Source organism: Vombatus ursinus, unplaced genomic scaffold (assembly GCF_900497805.2).
Source record: "Vombatus ursinus unplaced genomic scaffold, bare-nosed wombat genome assembly UNPS02014813.1, whole genome shotgun sequence".
Taxonomy (NCBI): Eukaryota; Metazoa; Chordata; class Mammalia; order Diprotodontia; family Vombatidae; genus Vombatus; species Vombatus ursinus.
Genome location: NW_020954591.1, coordinates 13,689,571 through 13,713,039, shown reverse-complemented (window position 1 = coordinate 13,713,039; position 23,469 = coordinate 13,689,571). Strand labels below are relative to the sequence as shown.

General features: G+C 35.4%; 1 protein-coding gene across 1 annotated transcript in view; it reads right to left on the bottom strand.

The window, feature by feature from the left end:
* The window catches only part of USP12 (ubiquitin specific peptidase 12), a 125,259-nt gene that overhangs the window by 54,020 nt on the left and 47,770 nt on the right, over positions 1-23,469 (bottom strand). Inside the window, exon 2 of the mRNA XM_027835122.1 lies at positions 14,568-14,648. Coding sequence (XP_027690923.1) covers positions 14,568-14,648 — 81 coding nt within the window. The remainder of the gene's footprint in view (positions 1-14,567; positions 14,649-23,469) is intronic.

Here is a 23,469-nt window from a genome sequence, read left to right as displayed (position 1 = left end):
CGATTTTATTGGCATATAATTGTATATGGTACATTCTGATAATTTATTTTTTCTATTTTATGACTTTTACTTTGTTCATTTTTTACTTTGTTTCCCCTCTTTTTTTTTAACAGGTTAGCTAAAGATTTATCGACCAGTTTATCAGTTGTGTATGTTTGTTTTCCTCTAAAACAAACAATTTTGACATTTCCTCCTTTTGTATTTAAGTTTATATGCTTTCTTAAATTCTTAACTGCATATTTAGTTCAATACTCTGATATACAAGCCGTATAGGTGGCTAACACAAACATACTGGAACAAAAGCATTCCCCAACAGATAAATGATCTTAAGATACAAAGAGTTACAAAAGAATTGCAACTTATTAACACCACATGAAAGAAAACCCCAAAATCACTAATAATAGGAGAAAAACATATCATAATAACACCTATGTTTTTCTTCACACCAATCAGAGTGGCAAAGAGAAAAATAAATGACAATTGTTAGAGGGGTGTTCTACCAGTTGAAAGACATAAGAATTGGTCTGACCATTCCAGAAAGCAATCTGAAACTACGCTTCTCAAATCACTAAATTGTGTAAATCCTTTGACCCACTGATAACACTACTAGGCCAATCCAAAGAGGTCAAAGACACAGAGGAAGGACTCATACGTACAAAAATATTTATAAACAGCACTTATTGTGCAGTGGATACCTACCCAATGAGGAAATAGATGAACAAATTGTATTCCATGGATAGAATGAAATACTACTGTTTTGTTAAGAAATTATAAAAATGATGGACCAGAGGAAACTGGGGAGAATTTACATTAACTAATTCAGAATAAAGTAGGTATATCCAGGAAAACAATTGATGCAATGACAATAATTTAAAGGAAAACAACTTTGAAAGACTTGAGAACTCTAATCAAGAACAACCATGACTTCAGAAGACAACGATAAAACATGCTGCTGACCACTGGGTAGAGAAATAATAAACTAAAGCTACAAAATGAGACATATATTTTCAAATGTAGCCCTTTTTTGCAGGAAGAGGAAACAATGTGTGTGGAATATTGCAAATAATGTGAGACTTTTTCTGTTTGTCGGTTAACCTGGTTTTTTTTCCCTTTATTTTTTATTCTTTGTTATAAGGGATGGCTCTTTGGGAGAGAGGAAGGGATATACTGGGAAAGGAAGGTAATATAAAAACAAAAAGACAGCAATAAAAAAACAAGGGTTCTCAGTAGTCAATCAAATAACAATAAAGATCCCTCTCTTCTCACATTTGTAATATAAGGTGGAAAGTCAGGCAATTTTTGTTCTGAGTAAAAATATGGAGGGACCATGGTTTAATATGTACAGAGATGGAAGACCTGACTTCAAGTTCTGACTCTGACACAATACTGTGTGATTGTGTGGCTGTGTGACTTCGAGGCAAGTCATTTTAACTTTCAATACCACATGCTACTCCCCTAAGACACTAAATTGCAGAAAAGTCACAAAGTTCCTTATTTCTCATTACCATTTCCAGACTCTACGTCTACCATCTTTCTATCACTTCATCACTATCCTCTGCCTCTCTAATTAAAGGGTGAGGCCATAAACTCCAAACCTCCATTTAAGAATGGAGATCAGTTCAGTTCAAACACATCATTTCTCACCTGGCTGTACTACTTTGGGATTTCTCAAAAAACTTCTCCACTATGGTCCCACATGGCCCTCTACCCTACTTTTCATTTTCCTTTTATGTTTGGTCTTCCCCCATTAGATTGCAAGTTCCTTTTGTGCAGTGACTGTCTTTTTTCTCATTTGTAATCCATGTTAGCAAAGTACCTGACACACAGTAGGAACTTAGTTAATGTTTATTTGATTGGCACTTGTCACAAAGCAACCTCTCTTCCTTTGAGGTTTATACACTATCCAAATTTATTACTCAATTCTGATTCTGGTGGCTCATATCTATCCAATGCCAGAACATTCTTTTTTTCCACAGTGAGTTCAACATCTAGCCAGGTTCCTCGACTTTCCACCTCAATTTCTGTCCTCATACTAAAGGGCTTTAATAAACTCAGTGATGTTTACTCAAATATCCTAACTTTCCAATTAGTCAGCTCAATTTCCATAACCTACCTACATAGAGTAATATTAATACCTTTGATTTTGCTGTTACCCATAAATATTCCATTTTCATATTTGTGAACTTTGAAATTCCTTTATGTTATCATAAACAGACCAATTCAATTCTATGTTGTAATCCAGTGATGTCAAATTCAAATACAAATAAGATCCACTAAATCATACATAAGGATCCCTGTGGGCCACATACTGACTTAGAAACCTACATACTAACAATATCTATATTTTATATATTTTCTTATTTATTTTGTTAAATGTTTCCCAATTATACTTTAATCTGGATCTGGGAGTGTTTGACACCTCTGCTGTAATTTACTCTCAAATTCTTTGCCCCCTTTGTCTTACAGTCAATCATACTTTATCAAAACTCAACACTGGACTGCTCCAAATATCTATCTACTTCACTCCTAGTCACAAGCTGCTGAAGAGAGCTGGAAGAAAGGAAACCATGCTAGCTGGGTTATTTAATCTCAACTAGATCTTCCCTTCTGCAAGGCAATTATTCTACTATTCCCTAATCCTTCTACTATTCCCTATCGCACTTGCCAAAGGGGGTCTTTCAAACCTTTCCTCTCTTCTCAATCCTCTATGGAACCCCACCATCCCCATACTTTCTCTAATGAAGACCTTGCTTCAAACTTTACTGGAAAATAAATTATGTCATTCCCTCTTCTACCCTCTTGCACAGCACTCAGATATTTTCCGAACTATTTCCTCCTTCACTCATGTCTCAGATGAAGAAGTGGGCCATCTTCTTGTTAAGGTCAATCCCCTATGTGAACCCTTGATGCCATTTCTTACCTTCTAAGTTTTATTAATGTGTTTTGTTTTTAAATTGAAAACATATATAGAATATTCCCACTTTACGCAAAGTGTCTTATAACAAATGAAAACTACTAAGCAAAACTAGTAATCCAGTAATATCATCTGAAAGTGCACGTAACATTCCACATTTGTACTTCTCCCCACCTCTCTTTAAAAATTAACAGAAATCTATTTTTTCTCACTTCCACTCCCTACCCCACTGGAAAAAAAAAGAAAAACAAAAATTTTGTAACAAATGTATATAATCAAGCAGAATAGATTCCCTCAATGGCTGTATACAAATCATTCTGTACCCTAAATCTATCACCTCTGTCATGGATAACATGCTTCATCCTCTGGAATCATGAATGGTCATAGAATTGATCATAATTCTTACAGTTTTCAAGGCTGTTTGTTTTTTAGAGTCTTACTATATAAATTGTTCTCTTAGTGCTGTTTACTTTACATCAGTTCATTTAAGTCTTTCGGTGTGTTTGAAATCTTTTCCCCCATTTCTTATAGCACAAAAGTACTCTCATCACAATTCATACACCATAATTTATTCAGTCAATCCTCAATCTGTGAGCATCACCTTGATTTCCAGTTTTTGTCACTACAAATAGAACTGGTATAAATATTTTTGTGCAAGTGAGGCCTTTTCTTCTTTCTTGGATCTCATCTGGATATCTGATTTTGATGGGTACAGACCTCACAGTGAGATAGCTGGGTCAAAGAGTATGGGCTATTTGGTAACTTTTTGTGTAAAATTCCAAATTGCTTTCCAGAATGGTTGTACTCATTCATTTACAAGTGTACCAACAAAGCATCAATGTGGCTGTTTTCCCACAAGTCTTCCAACATTTATCATTTTCTTTTTTTTTATTGTTATCTTTGCCCATCTGAGAGGTGTGAGGTAGAATCCTGGAATTGCTTTAATTTGCATTTCTTTAATCAATAGTAATTTAGAACATTTTTTCATATGGCTATAGTCTGGGTTTCTTCCTTTGAGAAATGTCTATTCATAACAAACTATCAGTTAGTAATGGCTCTTGCTCTTACAAATTTGAATCAGTTCCTTATATTTCTTGGAAATGAGTACTTTATCAGAGAAACTTGCTACAAAGGTATCCCAGTTAATTGTTTCCCTTTAATCTTAGCTTTACTGTTTGTACAAAACGATATTGTATTTTACATAATCAAAATGATTCATTTTCTCTTCTGTGATCTTCTCTATCCCTTAATTGGTCAAGAACTTCTATTTCATCTATATATCTTAATTATTTAAAATTTTCTGTAATTTATTTTATTGTATGACCTTTTATATTCAGGTCACTTATCACTTAATTTATCTTATAAAGTGTGAGGTGTTGGTCTAAATCTGATTTCTTCTATTTTGCTGTTTAATTTTCCCAGAATTATCTTCTGATAAAATAGTGAACACTTATCCCAGTAATTGGGGTTTTATGCTTCTCAAATACATTTGCTTTTGAATGTTTCATACCTAATCTGTTCCACTGATCAATCTCTATTTTATAACCAGTATGAAACTGTTTTCATAACTGCCTTGGGGTATAGTTTGAAATCTGGCACTGCTAGGTTACTTTCATTCCCATTTCTTCTCCTTATTTGTCTTGAAATTCTTGACCTTTTATTCCTGCAATGAGTTTTGTCATTATTTTTCTATTTCTAAAAAGCATTTCTTTGGTAGTTTGATTGGTATGACATTGAATAAACAAATCAAGTAGTATTGTCATTTTTATTACATTAATTCATCCTGTCCACGAACAATTAATATTTTTCCAATTATTCACACCAGTATTTTTCATAAGCAATTGTTTTGTAGTTTAATAGAGAGAGAGAGAGAGCTACTGTGTGGACTCCAAAGGATTTTATGTATCTGTAATAATTTTAAAGGGCATTTCTCTAGCTCTTCTAGCTGGGTTTTATATAGAAATGCTAACAATTTGTGGGAATTTATTTTATATTCTGCAAGTCTGCTGAAGTTAACAATTGTTTAAATTAATTTTTTGTTGATTTTTTTAAAGTATACTATGCTATTCTTGTTTTTTGGTTTTTTTTGGCTAGGCAATGGGGTTAAGTGACTTGCCCTGGGTCACACAGCTAGTAAATGTTATGTGTCTGAGGCCAGATTTGAACTCAGGTCCTGATGAATCCAGGGCTGGTGCTCTATCCACCGAGCCACCTAGCTATCCACTGCGCCACCTAGCTGCTCCGATACTATTCTTCAAGTATACTATCGTATCATCTGCAAAAAGTCATAATTTTGTTTCTTCTTTACCTATGCTTATTCCCTCAATTTCTTTTTTCTTACCTTATTGCTATCAGCATTTCTAATACTATGTCAAACAGAAGTGGTTACAATGGACATCCTTATTTCACCCCTGAATGTACTGGAAAGGATTCTAGTTCATCTCCATTACATAAAATTCCAGCAGTGCTTGGTTTTAGATTTTTGTTGTTGTTCAGTCATTTTAGTCATGTCCGACTCTTTGGGACCCCATCTGGAGTCTTCTTGGTAAAGATACAGCAGTGGTTTGCCACTTCCTTATCCAACTCATTTTACAGATGAGGAAGTGAGGCAAATAGGGGTGAGTGACTTGACCATTTCACACCGCTACGAAGTATCTGAGGTAAGATTTGAGCTTAGGAAAATAAGCCTTCCTGACTTCAGGCTCAGGAATCTATCCCATGTGCCACCTAGCTGCTCCTTGGTTTGAGACATACACTATTTATTATTTTAAGGAAACATCCATTTTTTCTATATTTTCTAAGATTTGTATACTGAAATGGATGTTGTATTTTGTCAAAAGCTTTTTCTGCATCTATTGACATAATATGCTTTTTGTTAATTTTATTATTAATATGGTTAACTGCTCCTAACACTAAATTAATTCTGCATTCCTAGTAATAAATCCAACCTGTTTAGAGTACACAATCTTTGTGATATTACTTTAACCTCTTGTTAAGTATTTTAGTTAAAATTTTTGTACTATATTCAACGGCCTATAGTTTTCATTCTGTTTGAGCTCTCCCTGGTTTCTGTGTCCATAAAAGGAATTTGATAAGATCCTTACTTTTCTTATTTTTGACAAACAATTTGCATAATACTGTTAACTGCTCTTGGAAATGGTTGATAGAATTCACCTGTGAATCTACTTTGACACTGACTCCCACTATCTTATCCTTCAATCTCTTCCTATCTACCAGCTCCTTCCTACTGCTTACAAACACTCTCAATTCTCCCCTATCTTGGGGGAAAAAAACTCTATGATCACAGGATTATAGTTTTAAGACAAGAAGGGGCCTTAGAAGCCATTGAGTCCTACCCCCACATTTTGCCAATAAGAAAACTGAGGCACAAAGATGATGATTAACATGCCCAGGGTCACATGGTAAATGTCCCAACTTTCCTATTACTGAGGAGGGCAACACTATCCTCCCAGTCACCCAAGCTTACAATATTACTATCACCCTCAACTCATCACTCTTATTCACCCCACATATCCCAACTGCAGCCAAATTTTGTTGCTTTACATTCACAACATCTCTTGTACACATCCTCTTCTCTCTGCTCACACAAAACCCTAGTTCAAGTCCTTATCACCTCTCCCTTGGACTACTGTCAGTTTTCTGAACGGGTCTTCCTGCCTTAAATATCTCCCCACTCCACACTAATCCATTCTTCTTTCAGCTAACAACATGATTTTCTGACTGTATCACTCCTCTTTACCCACCAACCTCCAGCAAGCTCTCTATGACATGTGGCATCAAATAGAAAGCTTTCTGTTTGGCATTTTAAGCTCTCTACAACCTCACCCTTTGCTGCCATTCTAGTCTTCTTAGATTTTATGTTATGATCTAGATATACTGGTCTACTTTTTTTTTTTTTAACTTGACACTCTACCATCTCCTGTTCCTTTGCTTTTGTACTGGCTGTCCCTAATTCTTAAAATGTTCTCTCTCCTCATCTCAGCCTCTTAATTTCTCTGACTTCCTTCCAAACTCATCTCAAATCCCACTTTCAGCTAGATGCCTTTCCTGGTACTCCCCAAAAGCCAGTACCTTATGTTCTGGGGTTACCTTCCATCAATTTTGTATGTACCTTGCTATATACCACATCTCCCAATGGAATAACAGCTCCTAACAATCTGGAACCATGCCCAAAGGGCTATAAAACCATCTATGTCCTTTGACCCAGCAACACACTACCACTAACGCCATAACCAAGGAGATTAAAAAAAAAAAAAGGAGGGAAAAGGCCTATGTACAAAAATATTTATGACAGCTCTTTTTGTGGTGACAAGGAATTGGACATTGAGGGGATGCCCATCAAATGAGCAATGACCAAACAAGTTGTGGTATATGATTGTGATGGAATACTATTGGGCTATATGACATGATGAGTAGGATGGTTCCAGAAAAACCAGGGAAGAGATATATGAACTAATGCAGAATTAAGTGAGCAGAGCTAGAATAAAACTATATACAATAACAGTAATACTGTAATGATGATCAACTGTGAAAGACTTATTCTAAAATGTTATCTACCTCCAGAGAGAGAATTGATGAACTCTTGAGTATAGAATGAAGGATACTGTTGTCATTTTCTTTATTTTTCTTGCTTTTTGGTAGATGTTGGGGGGAGAAGAAGATTTCCAACATGGTTAATATGGAAAAGTTTTGCATCATTTCACATGTATAATTGATATCATATTGCTTGCCTTCTCAATGGGTGAAGAGGGACTGGAGGGAGGAAGTGAACCTGTAACTCAAAATTTTAAAAAATTAATGTTAAAAAGAAATGAATGGGGAGTTAAGATGGCAGAGTAGAGGCAGGAACTCAGCTGAACTTTGACAAATTCCCTTCCAAATAACTTTAAAATAAACATCACAAATCAAAGCAGCAACAGCATCAACAAAAGGTGGGAGTAAAACAATTTTCAGCCAAAGACAACTTAGGAGGTTGGAAAGAAAGACCAGGATAATGGCAATGCCAGCAGCAGGCCTGGAAGGTGGCTGCAGCAGCAGCAGCTTCAGAAGCTCTTAGCCCACAGATGGTAAAGGAGTCAGACAACTGGTCAGAAAGAGATTGTAGGGGACCCTTTACTAGTAATGGGTTCAGGACCCTGCTGCACTACAGTTCTAGGTGACAGTTCAAGGGCAAAGAAGTGCACTAGCGCTTGTAGCCACAAGGAAGCAGAGGCCCTCATCATACTTCCAGGGCAGAGAAGAGTGCTTATGGTCACTCAAGAGAGTAGGGGCCCTGCTCTCAGTTACAGGGCAGAAAAGAGAACTAGCTGTTGCAGCCAAAGGAAAGCAGGGGCATGTTTCCAAGTTCCAGCACGGAGAAGAGAGGCTGTGGTTGCTCACAAGGAATTGAGGATGAAGGTCTTCATCCCAATGCAGAAAGGAATACTAATGCTTGAGGCTGCAAGAGAGGAGGTAACCTGGTCACAGTTCCAGGGCCAAGAGGAGCACTGGCACTTGCAGCTAAAGGGGAACAAGGTCTCTTCCCAAGCAAAGACCAGAGTACAGGACAGGAGAGAAGATCACACCACTTTGGAAGAACCAAAAACATACAGACTCCAGGAACTAGCTCTGAAAAAAGTAGCTGCACTAAAAATCTGAAGCTTGAGACAGTGCCCCCTCCACCCCCAGGAACACAGCCCAACTTCAACGTAAAGTTAAAAGTCAAAAATTAGGCTGGAAAAATGAGTGAAATAAGAGAGCCTGATGATAAAAAGTTATTGTATCATTACAAAAATGACTCCATGAGACATCAAGAAAAACAACAAAACAAAAAAAATGTTTTAAATGAGAAAATAGAAGAAAATGGGAAATATCTCATCAGAAAAACACTTGATGTAGAAAACAGGGGAGTGGTAAATTAAGAATTATTGGACTACCTGAAAGCTATGACCAAAAAAAAAAAAAGAGCCTGGACATCATATTTCAAGAAATTATTAAGAAAAACAGCCCTAATATCCTAGAACTAGAGGGTAAAATAAAAGTTGAGATAATCTACCAATCACCTCCAAGAAAAAGATCCAAAAATAAAAACTCCCAAAATATCACAACCAAATTTCAAAGTTCCCAGCTCAAAGAGAAAGTACTGCAAGGAGACAGAAAGAAACAATTCAAATATTGTGGAGCCACAATCAGAATCACAAAAGACTTAGCAGCTTCCACACTGAAAGACTGGAGGGCTTGGAATATGATATTCCAGAAGGCAAAGAAGCTAGGATTGCAAACAAGAATCACCTACCCAGCAAAGCTGAGTATAATATTTCAGGGGGAAAGATGGAAATTAAATGAAACAGAAGACTTTCAAGCATTCCTGATGAAAAAACCAGAGCTGGGGGCAGCTAGGTGGTACAGTGGATAGAGCACCAGCTCTGAAGTCAGGAGGACCTGAGTTCAAATCCGGCCTCAGACCAAACACTTGACACTTACTAGCTGTGTGACCCTGGGCAAGTCACTTAACCCCAACTGCCTCAAAAACAAAACAAAACAAAACAAAAACAAACAAAAAAAAGAATAACATTTTGGGGCAGCTAGGTGGCACAGTGGATAGAGCACTGGCCCTGAAGTCAGGAGGACCTGAGTTCAAATCCAGCCTCAGACCAAACACTTGACACCTACTAGCTGTGTGACCCTGGGCAAGTCACTTAACCCCAATTGCCTAAAAAAGAAAAGAAAAAGAAAAAACCAGAGCTGAATAGAAATGTGATATTCAAATAGAAGACTTAAGAGAAGCATAAAAAAAAAACATTAAAGAGAATACAAAGGGAACAGGTATGAGTTGACTATGATGGAATGATATCTAAAAAAATAAGATTAAAGGGTAAGAAAGAGGAATGCACTGGGAGAAAAGGGAAGGAAGAGGCAGAATGGGCGAAATTATCTCACATATAAAAGGCACAAAAGGAAGAGTTTTTACAATTGTGGGAAAGATGGGGGATGATAGGCAACACTTAAACACATTGTCATTGGAACTGGCTCAAAGAGCCAAATACATACTCAATTGGGTAAAGAAATCTATTTTACCCTACAGGGGAGTAGTAGGAGAAGAGGATTGGGGGGAAGGGGTGATAGAAGAGGGTGCAGATTAAAGGAGGCAGTGGTCAGAGCAAAACAGTTTTTCTGAAGGGGGAAAAAGGGGAGGGAAAGAGGGAGAGACAGTGAAAGAAAGAGGTGGGGCGGCAGGGAGGGGGAGAGAAACACAGAGACAGAGAGACAAAAAGAGAGAGAGAAACAGGATAGAGGGAAATACAGAGTTAATAATCATAACTGCATGTGAATGAGATGAACTCACACATAAAAGAGAAGCAAATAACAGAATGGATTAAAAACCAGAATCAAACAATATGTTGTGTACAAGAAACATCACCTGAAACAGAGGTATACAGAGAGTAAAAATAAAGGATTAGAGCAGAATTTATTATGCTTTAGCTGAAGGGGTAACAATCATGATTTCAGAAAAAGCAAAAGCAAAAATAAATTTAATTAAAAGAGATAAGCAGGGAAACTACATTATGTTAAAAGGTATCAAAAACAATGAAATAATATCAATATTAAACATATATGCACTAAATGGTATAGCATCCAAGCTCTTAAATGAAAAGTTAAATAAGTTACAGAAAGAAATAGACAGTAAAACTATACTAGTTAGAGGACCTCAACTTTCCCCTCTCAGAACTAAATTAATCTAGCCATAAGAAGATAAGAAAATGAACAGAATTTTGGAAAAGTTATAGATATGAGAGACCTCTGGAAAAAAATTGAATGGGAATAGAAAGGAGTATACCGTTTTTTCAGTTGTACATAGCACCTTCACAACAACTGACCATGCATTAAGGCATAAACCTCACAAATGCAGAAAAGCAGAAAAATTAAATGCACCCTTTTCAGATCATAATACTAATAAAAATTAAATTCAATAAAAGGCTATTGAATTATAGATTAAAAATTAATTGGAAACTAAACAATCCTAAAGAATAAGTGGGTCAAAGAAACAATATATACAAACAATAGAAACAATAAATAAAACAAGGAGCTAGTTTTATGGAAAAAATGAAATTAATAAACCACTGGTTAATTTGATTTAAGAAATAAAACCAAATTATCAGTATCAAAAATGAAAAGTGAATTCACCATCAATGAAGATAAAATTAAAGCAATTATTAGGAACTACTTTGCCCAATTATATGACAATAAATCTAACAAAGTGAAATAAATGTTTACAAAAATATAAACTGTTCAAATTAACAGAAGAAATAGAATAAATAACCTTATCTTAGAAAAAGAAATGGAACAGACCACAAATGAGCTTCCTAAGAACAAGCCCTGAAGCTCAGTGCCACAGTAAAGAAAGCACCGGCCCTGGAGTCAGGAGGGCCTGAGTTCAAATCCAGCCTCAGATATATAACACTTACTAGCAGTGTGACTTTGGGCAAGTCACTTAACCCCAACTGCCTCGCCAAAAAAAAAAAAAAAGAAAAAGAAAAATGAAAAAAAATCCTTAAGACCAGTTGCATTTACAAGTGAATTCTACCAAATATTTAGAGAACAATTAATTCCAATACTACATAAATTATTTGGGAAAATAGGCAAAGAAGGAATGCTGCCAAATTCCTTTTGTGATACAAATATGGTGCTGATACCTAAACCAGGAAGAGCAAAAAGAGGGAAAGAAAGCTATAAACCCATTTCCCTAATGAACGTTAATACAAAAATTTTAAATAAAACACTAGCAAAAGGATTATAACAATATGTCACAGAAATCATACACTATGACCAGTTGGGATTGTAAAGCTGGTTCAATATCAGGGAAACTATCAGCACAACTGAACATACCAATAACAAAACCAAAAGAAATTATATTATCTCAACAGACAAAGAAAAAGCTTTTTTGACAAAATACGCAACATTCATTCCTATTAAAAATACTAGAGAGTATATCATTTCCTTAAGCTGGTAAGTAACATCTATCTAAAACCAGGAACGAGCATTATGTGTAATGGGCATAAGCTAGATGCCTTCCCAATAAGATCAGGGCTCATGAAGCAAGGATGCTCATTATCATCACTATTATTCAATATTGTTGTAGAAATGCTAGTTATAGCAATAAGACAAGAAAAATAAATTGAAGAACTTAGAATAGGCAATGAGGTAACAAGACGATCACTCTCTGCAGATAATATGATGGTACACTTGGAGAATCCTAGAAATCAACTAAAAAATCTGAATAATTAACAGCTTCAGCAAAGTTGCAGGATATAAAATAAACCCACATAAATCATCAATTTTTCTATATATTACCAACAAAGTCCTACAGGAAGAGATAGGAAGAGAAATTCCATTTAAAATAACTGCAGACAATATAAAATATTTAGGGGGCAGCTAGATGGCGCAGTGGATAGAGCACCGGCCCTGAAGTCAGGAGGACCTGAGTTCAAATCTGGCCTCAGACCAAATACTTGACACTTACTAGCTGTGTGACCCTGGGCAAGTCACTTAACCCCAACTGCCTAAAAAAATAAAAAAATATATTTAGGAGTGTACCTGCAAAGACAAACCCAACAACTATATGAACATAATTACAAAACACTTTTGACACAGATAATGTCATATCTAAACAGCTGCAGAAATAATAATCACTCATGAGCAGACCAAGCCACTATGATACAAATGACAATTCTACCTATATTTACTTATTCAGTGCCATACGAATCAAGTTACCAAAAAAAGTATTTTATGGAGCTATAAAAAATCATAAAATTCATCTGGAAGAACAAAGGTCAAGAATGTCAAGGGAATCGATGTAAAAAAATGTTAAGTCAACTAACCTAGCAGTACCAGAATTCAAACAGTATTAAAAGAGGTAATCATTAAAACAATCTGGTACTGGCTGAGAAACAGTGTGGTGGATAGGTAGAAGAGATTAGGTACACAATATATAGTAGTAAATGACCATAGTAATATAGTGTTGATAAACCCAAAGATCCAAGCTTCTGAGACAAGAACTTTTTTGACAAAAATTTCTGGGAAAACTGGAGAGCGGTTTGGCAGGAACTGGGAATAGACCAACATTTCACACCATATACCAAATCAAAATGGGTACGTGATTTAGATATAAAGGGTGACACATAAGCAAATTTGAGAAACATGGAAAATTTTATCTGTCAGAGCTATGGATAAGTGAAGAATTTATGACCAAACAAGAGATAGAGAGTATCACAGCATATAAAATGGATAATTCTGCTTACATTAAATTAAAAATTTTTTACACAAACAAAAACCAACACAGCCAAGAATAGAAGGAAAGCAGGAAACTGGGGAAAAATTTTTTTACAGCAAGTTTTTCTGATAAAGATACTACTACCAAAGTAGTCATGAAAAAAATTCTCTAAATCACTACTGATTAGATATTAGATAAATGCAAATTAAAACTCTGAGGTATCACCTCATATCTATCAGATTGGCTAATATGACAGAAATTACAAGTGGTGGAGGGGATCTGGAAAAATTGCAACACTAATGCACTGCTGGTAGAGTCATGAACTGATCATTCTGGAGAGCAATTTGGAACTATACCCAAAGGGCTATAAAACTGTGCATACCATTTTGACCCAGCAATACCACTTATAGGTCTATAAGAGATCAAAGAATAATGAAAAGGATCTCATGTACAAAAATATTTATAGTGCCTCTGTTTGTGGTGGCAAAGAACTGGAAATTGAGGGAATGCCCATCAACAATGCCCATCAATTGAGGGAATGGCTGAACAAGTTGTGGTATATGCCTGTGATGGAATACTACTGTTCTGTGAGAAATATTAAGTAGGATGCTTTCAGAAAAACCTGGACTTACATGAACTGATAAAGAGTGAAGTCAACAGTACCAGGAGAATATTGTACAGCAATCAATTGAATGACTTCACTACTCTCAGTAATACGATCCAAGACAATTCTGAATGACTTAAGATGAAAAATGCTATCTACCTCCAGAAAAAGATCTAATGGAAGCTGAATGCAGATTGATGAATATTTTTTTACTTTCTTTTTCTTTTTTTTTTTTTGATCTGTGTTTTCTTTTGCAACATGGCTAATATGGAAATATATTTTGCTTGACTGCACATGTATGATCTATATCAAGTTGCTAGGCTTCTTAAGGTAGGGAGAGGGAGAGAATTTGGAACTGAAATTTTTTGAAAGCTAATGTTAAAAAATTTTACATGTAATTAAAGAGGAAAAAATAAAATACAATTTGATTAACTTAAAAAAATAAAATGAATGAATGAATGAAAATTACACAAAAAAAGGGAGGAAAGAAGATTAGCTCTTTAAGGACAGGGAATAGTTTTCCTTTCTTTGCATTTTCAACACTTAGAACACTGAAAATCAAAAGTTATTCTAATTTTTAATGCCTATCCTTATCAGATTCTGCCATTCCTCTTTTCTTTAAATAAAGATAATTCTAAATCAAATCTCTTGTGTAATTAAATTCTAAAGAGTGCAAATGAACAACCGCTTGCAATTATATGTTGTCATTCACCATGTTGTTGTTGTCTCAAACCACATATGCAATCAGAGTATTTATAAAGTTATCATAGGAAACTTACATTGACTAATCCAAAATAGTGTTCATTGACTGGAAACTGTTCTGGACCAATCTCTTTCTCTAAAGCCGAGGCATTGGCGCCCTACAAAATGAAAAATAAAAATCTTAGTATTTACAATTGTTTTCACAAAACCTTTAGCCAGTAACATGCCAGCAAAGTAAATCAACTATATCTCTTACAGGTAAATAAAAAACACCATCATTTATTTCAAGGAAATAAAGGGTTGCCCAAAAAAAAAAAAGGCACACTAGTCTAAATAATAGTTATGAATTCAGGTTACCCCCCCATATTTTTTAAATAACAAAAATATAATCATGCACTGAACAAAAATATTGATTATAAGGCTATATTTAAATTTTATACTAGCCAGATTATGAAAAAAGTACAAGTTACATTTGGACAGATATAATATTTAATTAAAAGCATTTATAATAACTGGATTTTTTCAAAATTCCTAACAGCCAAACCATAGTTATATTCCAAACCTTGTGTTTATTCAATTTAATTCAATAAATATTTATTCTACAGAGAATTATCAAAGTCTTTAATATATATATATACATATATATACAGTTGTAGGTAATTAATTTCTAATAGCAAGATACCCTTTCAATTTCTCTACCAATTCCTAGAAACTTACTTCAAGATACAAGCAATCCATCTCACATTGATTGGCAAAAATGACAAAAGAGGAAAAGATCAATTGTTTGAGGACAGGCACACTAGTGAATTGTTGTTGAGGCTACAAATTGATGCAATCATTCCAGAAAACAATTTGGAATTATACTCAAAAAGTCACCAAAATGTGCACATCCTTTGACTCAGTACTACCACTAGGCATATACTCCAAAGAGTTCAGAGACAGAGGAAAAGCATCCTATGTACAAAAATATTTATAGCAACATTTTTATTTTAGTAAAGTACTACAAAGTAGGTACCTATTAATTAGGGAATGACCAAAGAAATTTTGGCATATGAATGTAATGGAATATTTTTATACCATAAGAAATGAAGAATATAACTGATTAAGAGAAGCCTAAGAAGATTTGTGTAAGAACTAATGTATAATAAAGTGAAGAGAACCAAAAAAATAATTTATGTCACAGACCCACTAATATAAAGGGAAACAACTTTAAAAGAATTCCTAACTCTGATCAATGCAGTGACCGATCATGACTTCTGATGAAGTATGCCTCCCCAGCTCTTCACAGAGTTGCAATAGACTAAGAATATGAAATGAAAGGCACATTTTTAGAAATAATATGTTTCTTTATTTTTGTTTGACTAGACTTATTTGTTGCAAGGAAAGACTTTACTAGCTTACTTTCACTTAAATCCTGTTACTGAGTTTAAAGCTGTAAAGTCTCATGATTTTATACAGCAGCAGAACCTAAGAGAACATAAAATAGGATCAAGATTAGCCCAGATAATCTTTCCAGAAGTCCACAGAGCCTGGCCTTGATAAAAAGTGTGATGTCAGAAAGTAAGGCTGGAAGAATGAGCAAACAAAAAAGGAATTCTATCATAAAGAGCTGTTATGGTAATATTATCATGACAGGGATGCTCAAGACACAAACCTGAAAGAAGAAAATGACTTCAAAACATTTAGAAGCAAAAACTCAAAGAAAAACACAGCATAGGTACAAGTTCAGCTAGAATTCCCACATAAGATGAAGCAAGAGTTTAAAAAAAAATTATCTAAAACATTTTCTTAAACAAAATGAGAAGTGTTAGAAGAAAAAAATTAGAAAAATAAGAAAGAGGTATTATCATCAGGGGTCACAGACACAGATGCCCTGGTAGTGGTTTTGCTTATGTTTTTATTATCTTAAAGAGGAGAAAAGAACACACTAAGGTGGAAGAAAAGAGAAACAGTATGGGAAATAATCTCACATTATTCCAGTTTAAAAGTAAATGATAAAAAAAAAAAAGAGAGAAAGTGGTGGGGGCAGCAGGAGAAACGACCTAATTTTCATCAGAACTGGTCAAAGGAAGGGAGAATACACACAGTGGAGTGCAGAAATACATTTCACTCTACAGGAGGGAAAGAGTGAAAAAAAGGAGCAAAAAGAGAGATGGTAGAGAGGGTACCAAGTAAAAGTTCAAACCAGTTGGCAGAAGTTGAGAATCCTGAGAGTGATAGGAAAAAGGTGATGGGAGGGTGAGGGGAGAATAGAGAAAAAACAAAGAAAGTATACAGCAAAAATCAGTGGTGATGTTTTTAAACAATGATTAGAAGCACACACAGTCAATGAAGAACAGAATCAGCCATAAAAAATAAGGCAAAACAGGTAAGGCAAAACAAGTCATATTAATATTTGTTGTTCAGTTGTTTCAGTCATGTCTGACTCTTCATGACCCCATTCAGGGTTTTCTTGGCAAAGATACTAAAATGGTTTGCCATTTCATTCTCCAGCTCATTTTACAGAGGAGGAACCTGAGGCAAACAGGGTTAAGTGACTTGTTCAAGGCCACATAGCTAATATGTCTTAGGCTAGATGTGAACTCAGGTCTTCCCAACCCTAGGCCTGGCACTCCATCCACAGTGTCACCTACCCGCCCATATTCATTTGCAGCCTCAAAAATACAAGCCAGCTAGTAGTCTTCAATTCACAGAGACACATCATGGTAAGTCAAGATTCTGCAGACTAGACAGTACCACAAATGAGCAGCAGAACAAAACCGTACAGATCAAACCATGCTACAAAAGAACTCCCAGAGTACTGAGCTGTTTCATTTTTCTCTGCTTCCCCAGCATTTCACACATTCTAGGCACTTAATGTCTTTGAAATGTACAATGAATTCCAAACTTAAAAAAAAAAACAAAAAACTAGCTCTCCTAAGACAATCCCAAAACACTCATGATGGAAAATGCTATCAACATCCAGAGAAAGAACTATGGAGTCTGAATGAAAATCGAAGCATACTATTTCCTCTTTTTCTTTCAAATGGTTTTTCCCTTTTGTTCTGATTCTTCTTTCACAAAATGACTAACATGGAAAAATATTTAATGTGATGGTATATGTATAGCCAATATCACATTGCTTGCCATCTTGGGGAGGGCGGAGGGAGAAGAAAACTTGGAACTCAAAATCTTACAAAAGTGAATGTTGAAAACTATCTTTACATGTAATTGGAAAAAAATAAAACATTATTAAGTGGGGGGGGGCGGGGTACAACAACTGGAAATCCCTATCTCTCTCAGGCTGGAAGTAAAGGGGCTAATCATGGACCCAGGCCCACTTTCATCAGGATGGAAGTTTTGATCTTCTCTATTTCCAATCTGAGCCAGTTTCCCCCTTCTTAGGCAACCTGGCAGTCTCCCATTCCCTGGGGCTTGCAAAATCTAGACTCCTGAACACAAGATATCCACACAAGATATATCCAAGATGAGCCTCAGCAAGCATGAACCACCACAATAGCCCTTCCAAACTTTTTTTTGTGAAAACTTCCTAATTCTTCCCTATACATCCTTCATATTGGTAGATTTTAGCTTTCTTATGCATAGGTCTTATTAACTTAAAAACTGCTCAAAAATTCTTCAATGGGGAAATCTGATTCCAGTATTTCTGCCAAGAAAACCCCACATGGAGTCACCAAGAGTTGGACACCACCGAAAACAACTAAACAACAGAAAAGCCATGCTTCGAATCTAGGCTCTCTGATTTCAAATACATTATTTTTTTCTACCGATCACACTGTTCTGGTGGTCATTCCCCTTTTGTTTGAAGATTGTGAACCTACTGCCTCCCATGATATCCTTTTTTTATTTTTGGAATTGTAAGGAAGGAGAAAATATAGAACTGAACATAACATAAAACTGAATTTTAAATTTAAAAAAGTTAAAATAAAAAAAGGGAAAAAACAAGAGAAAAAAAGGTAACATTTATAACAAACCAATTTATATAATATGAGAATGACCTTTACAAATTTTATTTCATATTTAAGCTCAGTATTTGTACAGTACTTCAGTATAGTACCAATGCTTGATATAACTCTATACAAGTTATTTATCCAGAGTTCTAATAATTAAAATTGCATATGTGGATTAATTTGCCAAAGACTTCACATGAAAGCACAATTTTACATTAACCCAACGCATCAAAAAATTGCATTCTTTTTCAAAATATCACAAGAGTCGTATATACCAAAATAGTCACAGCATACTTTCGTGGTAGCAACAAACTGGAAACAAACTATGTGTCCACTGATTTGGGGTTTATGAATGTAGTGGAATATCACTGTGCTATAAACAATGAATATGATAAATTCAGAGCATGTGAAAACATATGAGATTATACAAAGTGAAGTATGCAGAACCATGAAACTATTCAACAACTACAATATAAATGTAAAGAACAATATAATGCGATTGGGTGCCATGTAATTATAATAACCAAGCCTGAAGCTTGGGAAGAGTTGAGAAAATTAATCTCTTAACCTTAGCTGCAAAGGCGGAGAACTATAGGTATGGAATATTGCAAAAGATTGCCATGTGTGTTGATTGGTTTGGATTAACTGCTTTTTTTCTCCTTTCCCTAATATTTTTTGTTGTTGTTGTTACTAGATACATTCAGAAATGAATGATATGAAAACAAAAGGCCTTGATGAATAGGGTCAGTACTGGAGAGACTTCAGAAAGACAGACACCCAAATACAAAGTCCAAATATTCTGGAAAGCAATTTGGCTTTCTACTTTAAGAAAAAAGAAACTAATTAAAATACTTATAACCCTTTGACTTGGAGATTCCACTGGTAGATATTTACCCTAGGGACATTAAAACAAAAATAAAGGTTTTCTCTCTCTCTCTCTCTCTCTCTCTCTCTCTCTGTATATATACATATACATACAACATATTCACACCATCCTCTTCTGTGATAGAAAAGCCCTATACAGAAAACAGAGGTCCATCAATTAGGGAATACCTGAATAAACATAAAAGTAACAATCATTATTAGGAAATTATAAACTGATTATGGTGAATACAGGAAGCATAGCAAGATTTACACAATATACACAATGAATACAATATAAAGGCAAAGAAAATCTAATGCTGTGCTCAGGGTATGCCAACAGCCAGTAGACATAAATAGATAAGATAAATGGGGGGGAGGGGATGATAGAGGAGGGAATCTGCAGGAGAGGGGTTTACGTTGGCAAGAAGAAGGGCCACCTCATTATGTGAAATGAGTGAAGGAAAAGATAGTGGCAGAAGGCATCTGAGCGATATTAGTTGAGAAGCAAGGGAAAAGAGGCAGCTCTCAGCAAATGACCTCGATTTTTATAGTAAAATATGAGTCAAGTTTCTCAGATGAAAGAGGTAGGGAGAGGAGTAGCCATGGAAATTTGAAGAAGAATAAAAAGATTTGGAATTCAAAGTTAGAAGGGATCTTGGAAATCTTCTGATTTGATTCCATTTTATAGAACAGGAAACTAAGATCCAGAAGAGCTAAGTGACTTGCTCAAAGTCACAGAAATTGTAGAGCAGCAAAAATAGAGTATACAAGTACAAGTTTCTTGACTGTATCTAGCACTCTTCTACTCTATCATTTTCAAGTTTCATTGCAGGGCTAGATTTAGAGAACTTTCCAACTCCTGCATCTGCTACAGTCTTCTACAAAAAGTCAACTCCCCAACAAGAATACTGCCCAAAAGGATTGGGTTTCTGATGCTGCCAGATTAGTCTTTACCTACCTTGCAGATAAATCCCCAATATCTTGATTAAAAATACAAAGAATCTGAAGATGGAGGTAAAGAATTATCTGCAAAAACTCAAAACAACTCACCAGAAATTTAGAAAAGATTTTAGGACCTGAGTTTGTTCAACCTAACAAAGAACTGGTCATTATCATATTTAAATATAGTCCTATCCATAACTTGCAGGAAGGAATTAAAAGCTCTCTGGAGAAAGTGATCATTTAATCGAAAATGTTAGGGGTAGCATGAGAGGCAGAATGAGATTTAGCTGGAGCAGGAAGTTTGGAGCACTGGAAGAGAAGAAAAGCACCAAGGAGAGGCAGTATGGGCCAGCAGCAGAGACCAGGAAATGGAAAAGAGACTGTTTAATGGAAGGGAAAAACAACCAGACTTCCCCTGGAATAGCCAGTATCATCTTCCATACCAAGCAGACCAGGAGCCAATTGGAGGAAGGATCTGAATGACAGTGAATTCAGTTCCCTCTGCTGCAACGGATAGAGGTAAAGAGCATCTTCTTTCTTGTCCCCTCTCTCCTCTTGTGTAAGAGGAAGTAGGAAAAAACCTTTCTTATCATTGCTGGTGGTATTTGGTAAGCTTGATTCTCCTTTTACAAATTAGCTCATTGCCATTTTCTAAGGACACTTGAAAATCAGAGTGTGCATGTGGGGACACCTTCTAAGGTTTTCTATTCCACAAACTACAATTCTAGCCTTGGAGGTTAACACCTTCCTGGGGGCTATAAATCAAATGTTGCCCTGATTTTCAAACAAGGGAACAGAATGGAATCTGTAAACTATAAGCAAGTAGGCTCCAATTCCATTTCTATGACAATTCTTGAAAGGATCTTTAAAGAAAAGGCTAGCAAATATCTTGAAAGGGAAGTAGTAATTAAAAAGAGCCAACATGACTTCATCAAGAACAAGTCAAGTCAGAATAACTTCATTTCCTTTTTTTTTGGAAAGGATAATTAAACTAAAGCATAATTTACCTTGATTTTTAGCAAAGATTATGGTAAAGTTCCTCATACTATTCTTAAGAAAAAGATGGAAAGATACTGATTATACAATACATATGGATACAAAACCAGATAGCCAAACTCAAAAAAGTGTTAATGGTTCAGTGTCACTGTAGCAGACCTCAAAAATCTGTAGGTGACTTTGAGCTAACATTTTTATTACTGACTTTCATAAAGGCATAGATGATATGGTTCAAATCCGCAGAGGATATAAAGCAGGGTGGGATAGCTAATAATAGATGACAAGATCCCAAAGGGTCTTGGCAGGATAGAACATGGACTGAATCTAATAAAATGAAATTCAACAAGCATAAATGTAAAGTCTTGTGGATACAAAAAAATCAGCTTTACAAATTAAAAATGTGGGAAGCATAATCAACAATTGTTCTCAAAAGGATGTAGGTCTTGTTAATGAACTACAATCTCAATAAGTAGTAAACAGTGTGATAAGGTTGCTTTAACAAAAACAAAAAAAAAGAAGAAAGAAAACTAATGCAATTTTGGGCTCCGTTAGGAGGGGCGCAAATTCCAGGAACAGGAAGATAATAATCCCACTATATTCTGCTCTTGTCATATATCAACTGGAGTAGCAAGTTCACTTCTGGGTTTTACAGTTTAAGAAAGACATTGACAAGCTGAACTGTCCAGAAGAAGACAATAAGAATGGTGAAAGACTTGAATTAATGGCATTATAAGGACTGGTTGAAGGAACAGAGTATATTCAGCATGGAAAAAATTAGACTCTGCAGGAACACGGTAGCTGTTTTCAAGTCTCTACAGAATTGAAGGGTCAGACTTTTTGGATACTAACTACTGAGGCCACACTTAATATTTGGGAAAATGTCCTATCAATTAGCTGCGGGGTGGCTAGCCTCAAGAGGTGGCGGATTCTCCTCCTTGGAAATCTTTAAGCAGAGGTTGGATGATCAGTTGTTAAAATAGAGATTCCTAAATACATGCAGACTAGATGGCGGCTGAAGTCCCTTATATCTCTCAAATTTTGTGAATCTGTCAATCTGAGTTTTGTTTTATGAACAATCACATAACTCTCCCAAGCAGATCCCTAAGACTTAAAATGAGGGCTCATTTAGATTTCCCAAAGAAAAATGAACCTCTGGAGGACCATGAGGTACCCCTGAGGTTTTAGAAGGGAAGGAAAGAAGGACATAGACCCTCTAGCTCTGTAACAGATAGTATCAAATATGTATGAAAATGGATGTCAGAATTTGTCAGAGAGACAAAGTTTAATGCTTATCAGAAGGAAATTGTTTTGGTAATGGAGAAAAAAACAATTTTAAACCTTCAGATGATGAGATATGTTACCAAGATAATGTAATCATCAAGTCTAGAAATCAAGACATTTGAACTTACAATGATATAATCACATAAAATTTTAGAATAAAGTGAGCCTATACATACACACACACACACACAAACACACACACACTCTCTAAACTAATCCACTAGAGGCACCTTTCTGATTTGAATGTTTCTGTTGTCCTTTTGAAAAAAAAATTGAAAACCGACAACTATTCCTAATGAACCATCTGATTTGATCACTTTCAAATTATACAGAAAACTGCATTTTCCTTTGAAAGTTTTTAAGGAAAAAAAAAGTAAGATTTATAAGAGTGCTACAACTGACAGAAAAACACTGAAAACAGTATTGAGTAAAAAGAGCTGTGCTAAAAATAGCCTCCTTAAGTATAACCCACCTCCTAACAATTATCATCATTAGATTTTAAAAATAGGATCCTGACAAGAGACAAATCAGATGTCAGAAAACCAGCCTAAACATATATAAGCTCATCTCTCTTATTCTTTGGCCATGGTCAAAGAAAAACAAGGAAATGGAAAAATACAAAACAGTCCTCAGTCCTGTGTAGCCCTCTTGATACTTCTGTAGTGACTGTAACTACATACTATCACTAAACACACACACACATACACACACACACACAATTGTTGCAAAAAAGAGGGTCAGAGGGTGCTAAAAATCATACAGTTTTTAAACTTTCTATAAATCTTAATTCAACAACCAACAAGCTAACATAGTGGAGGAACTGAACCATGTCAGCATTGACATTTTCACCACAAATGAAAACTGATGACCTAAGTTGCAGCTAAATAGAAAAATGCTTCACAAGGAACCTAAAGCCAAAACTTAGCATTATTTGCAAGAGAAACTA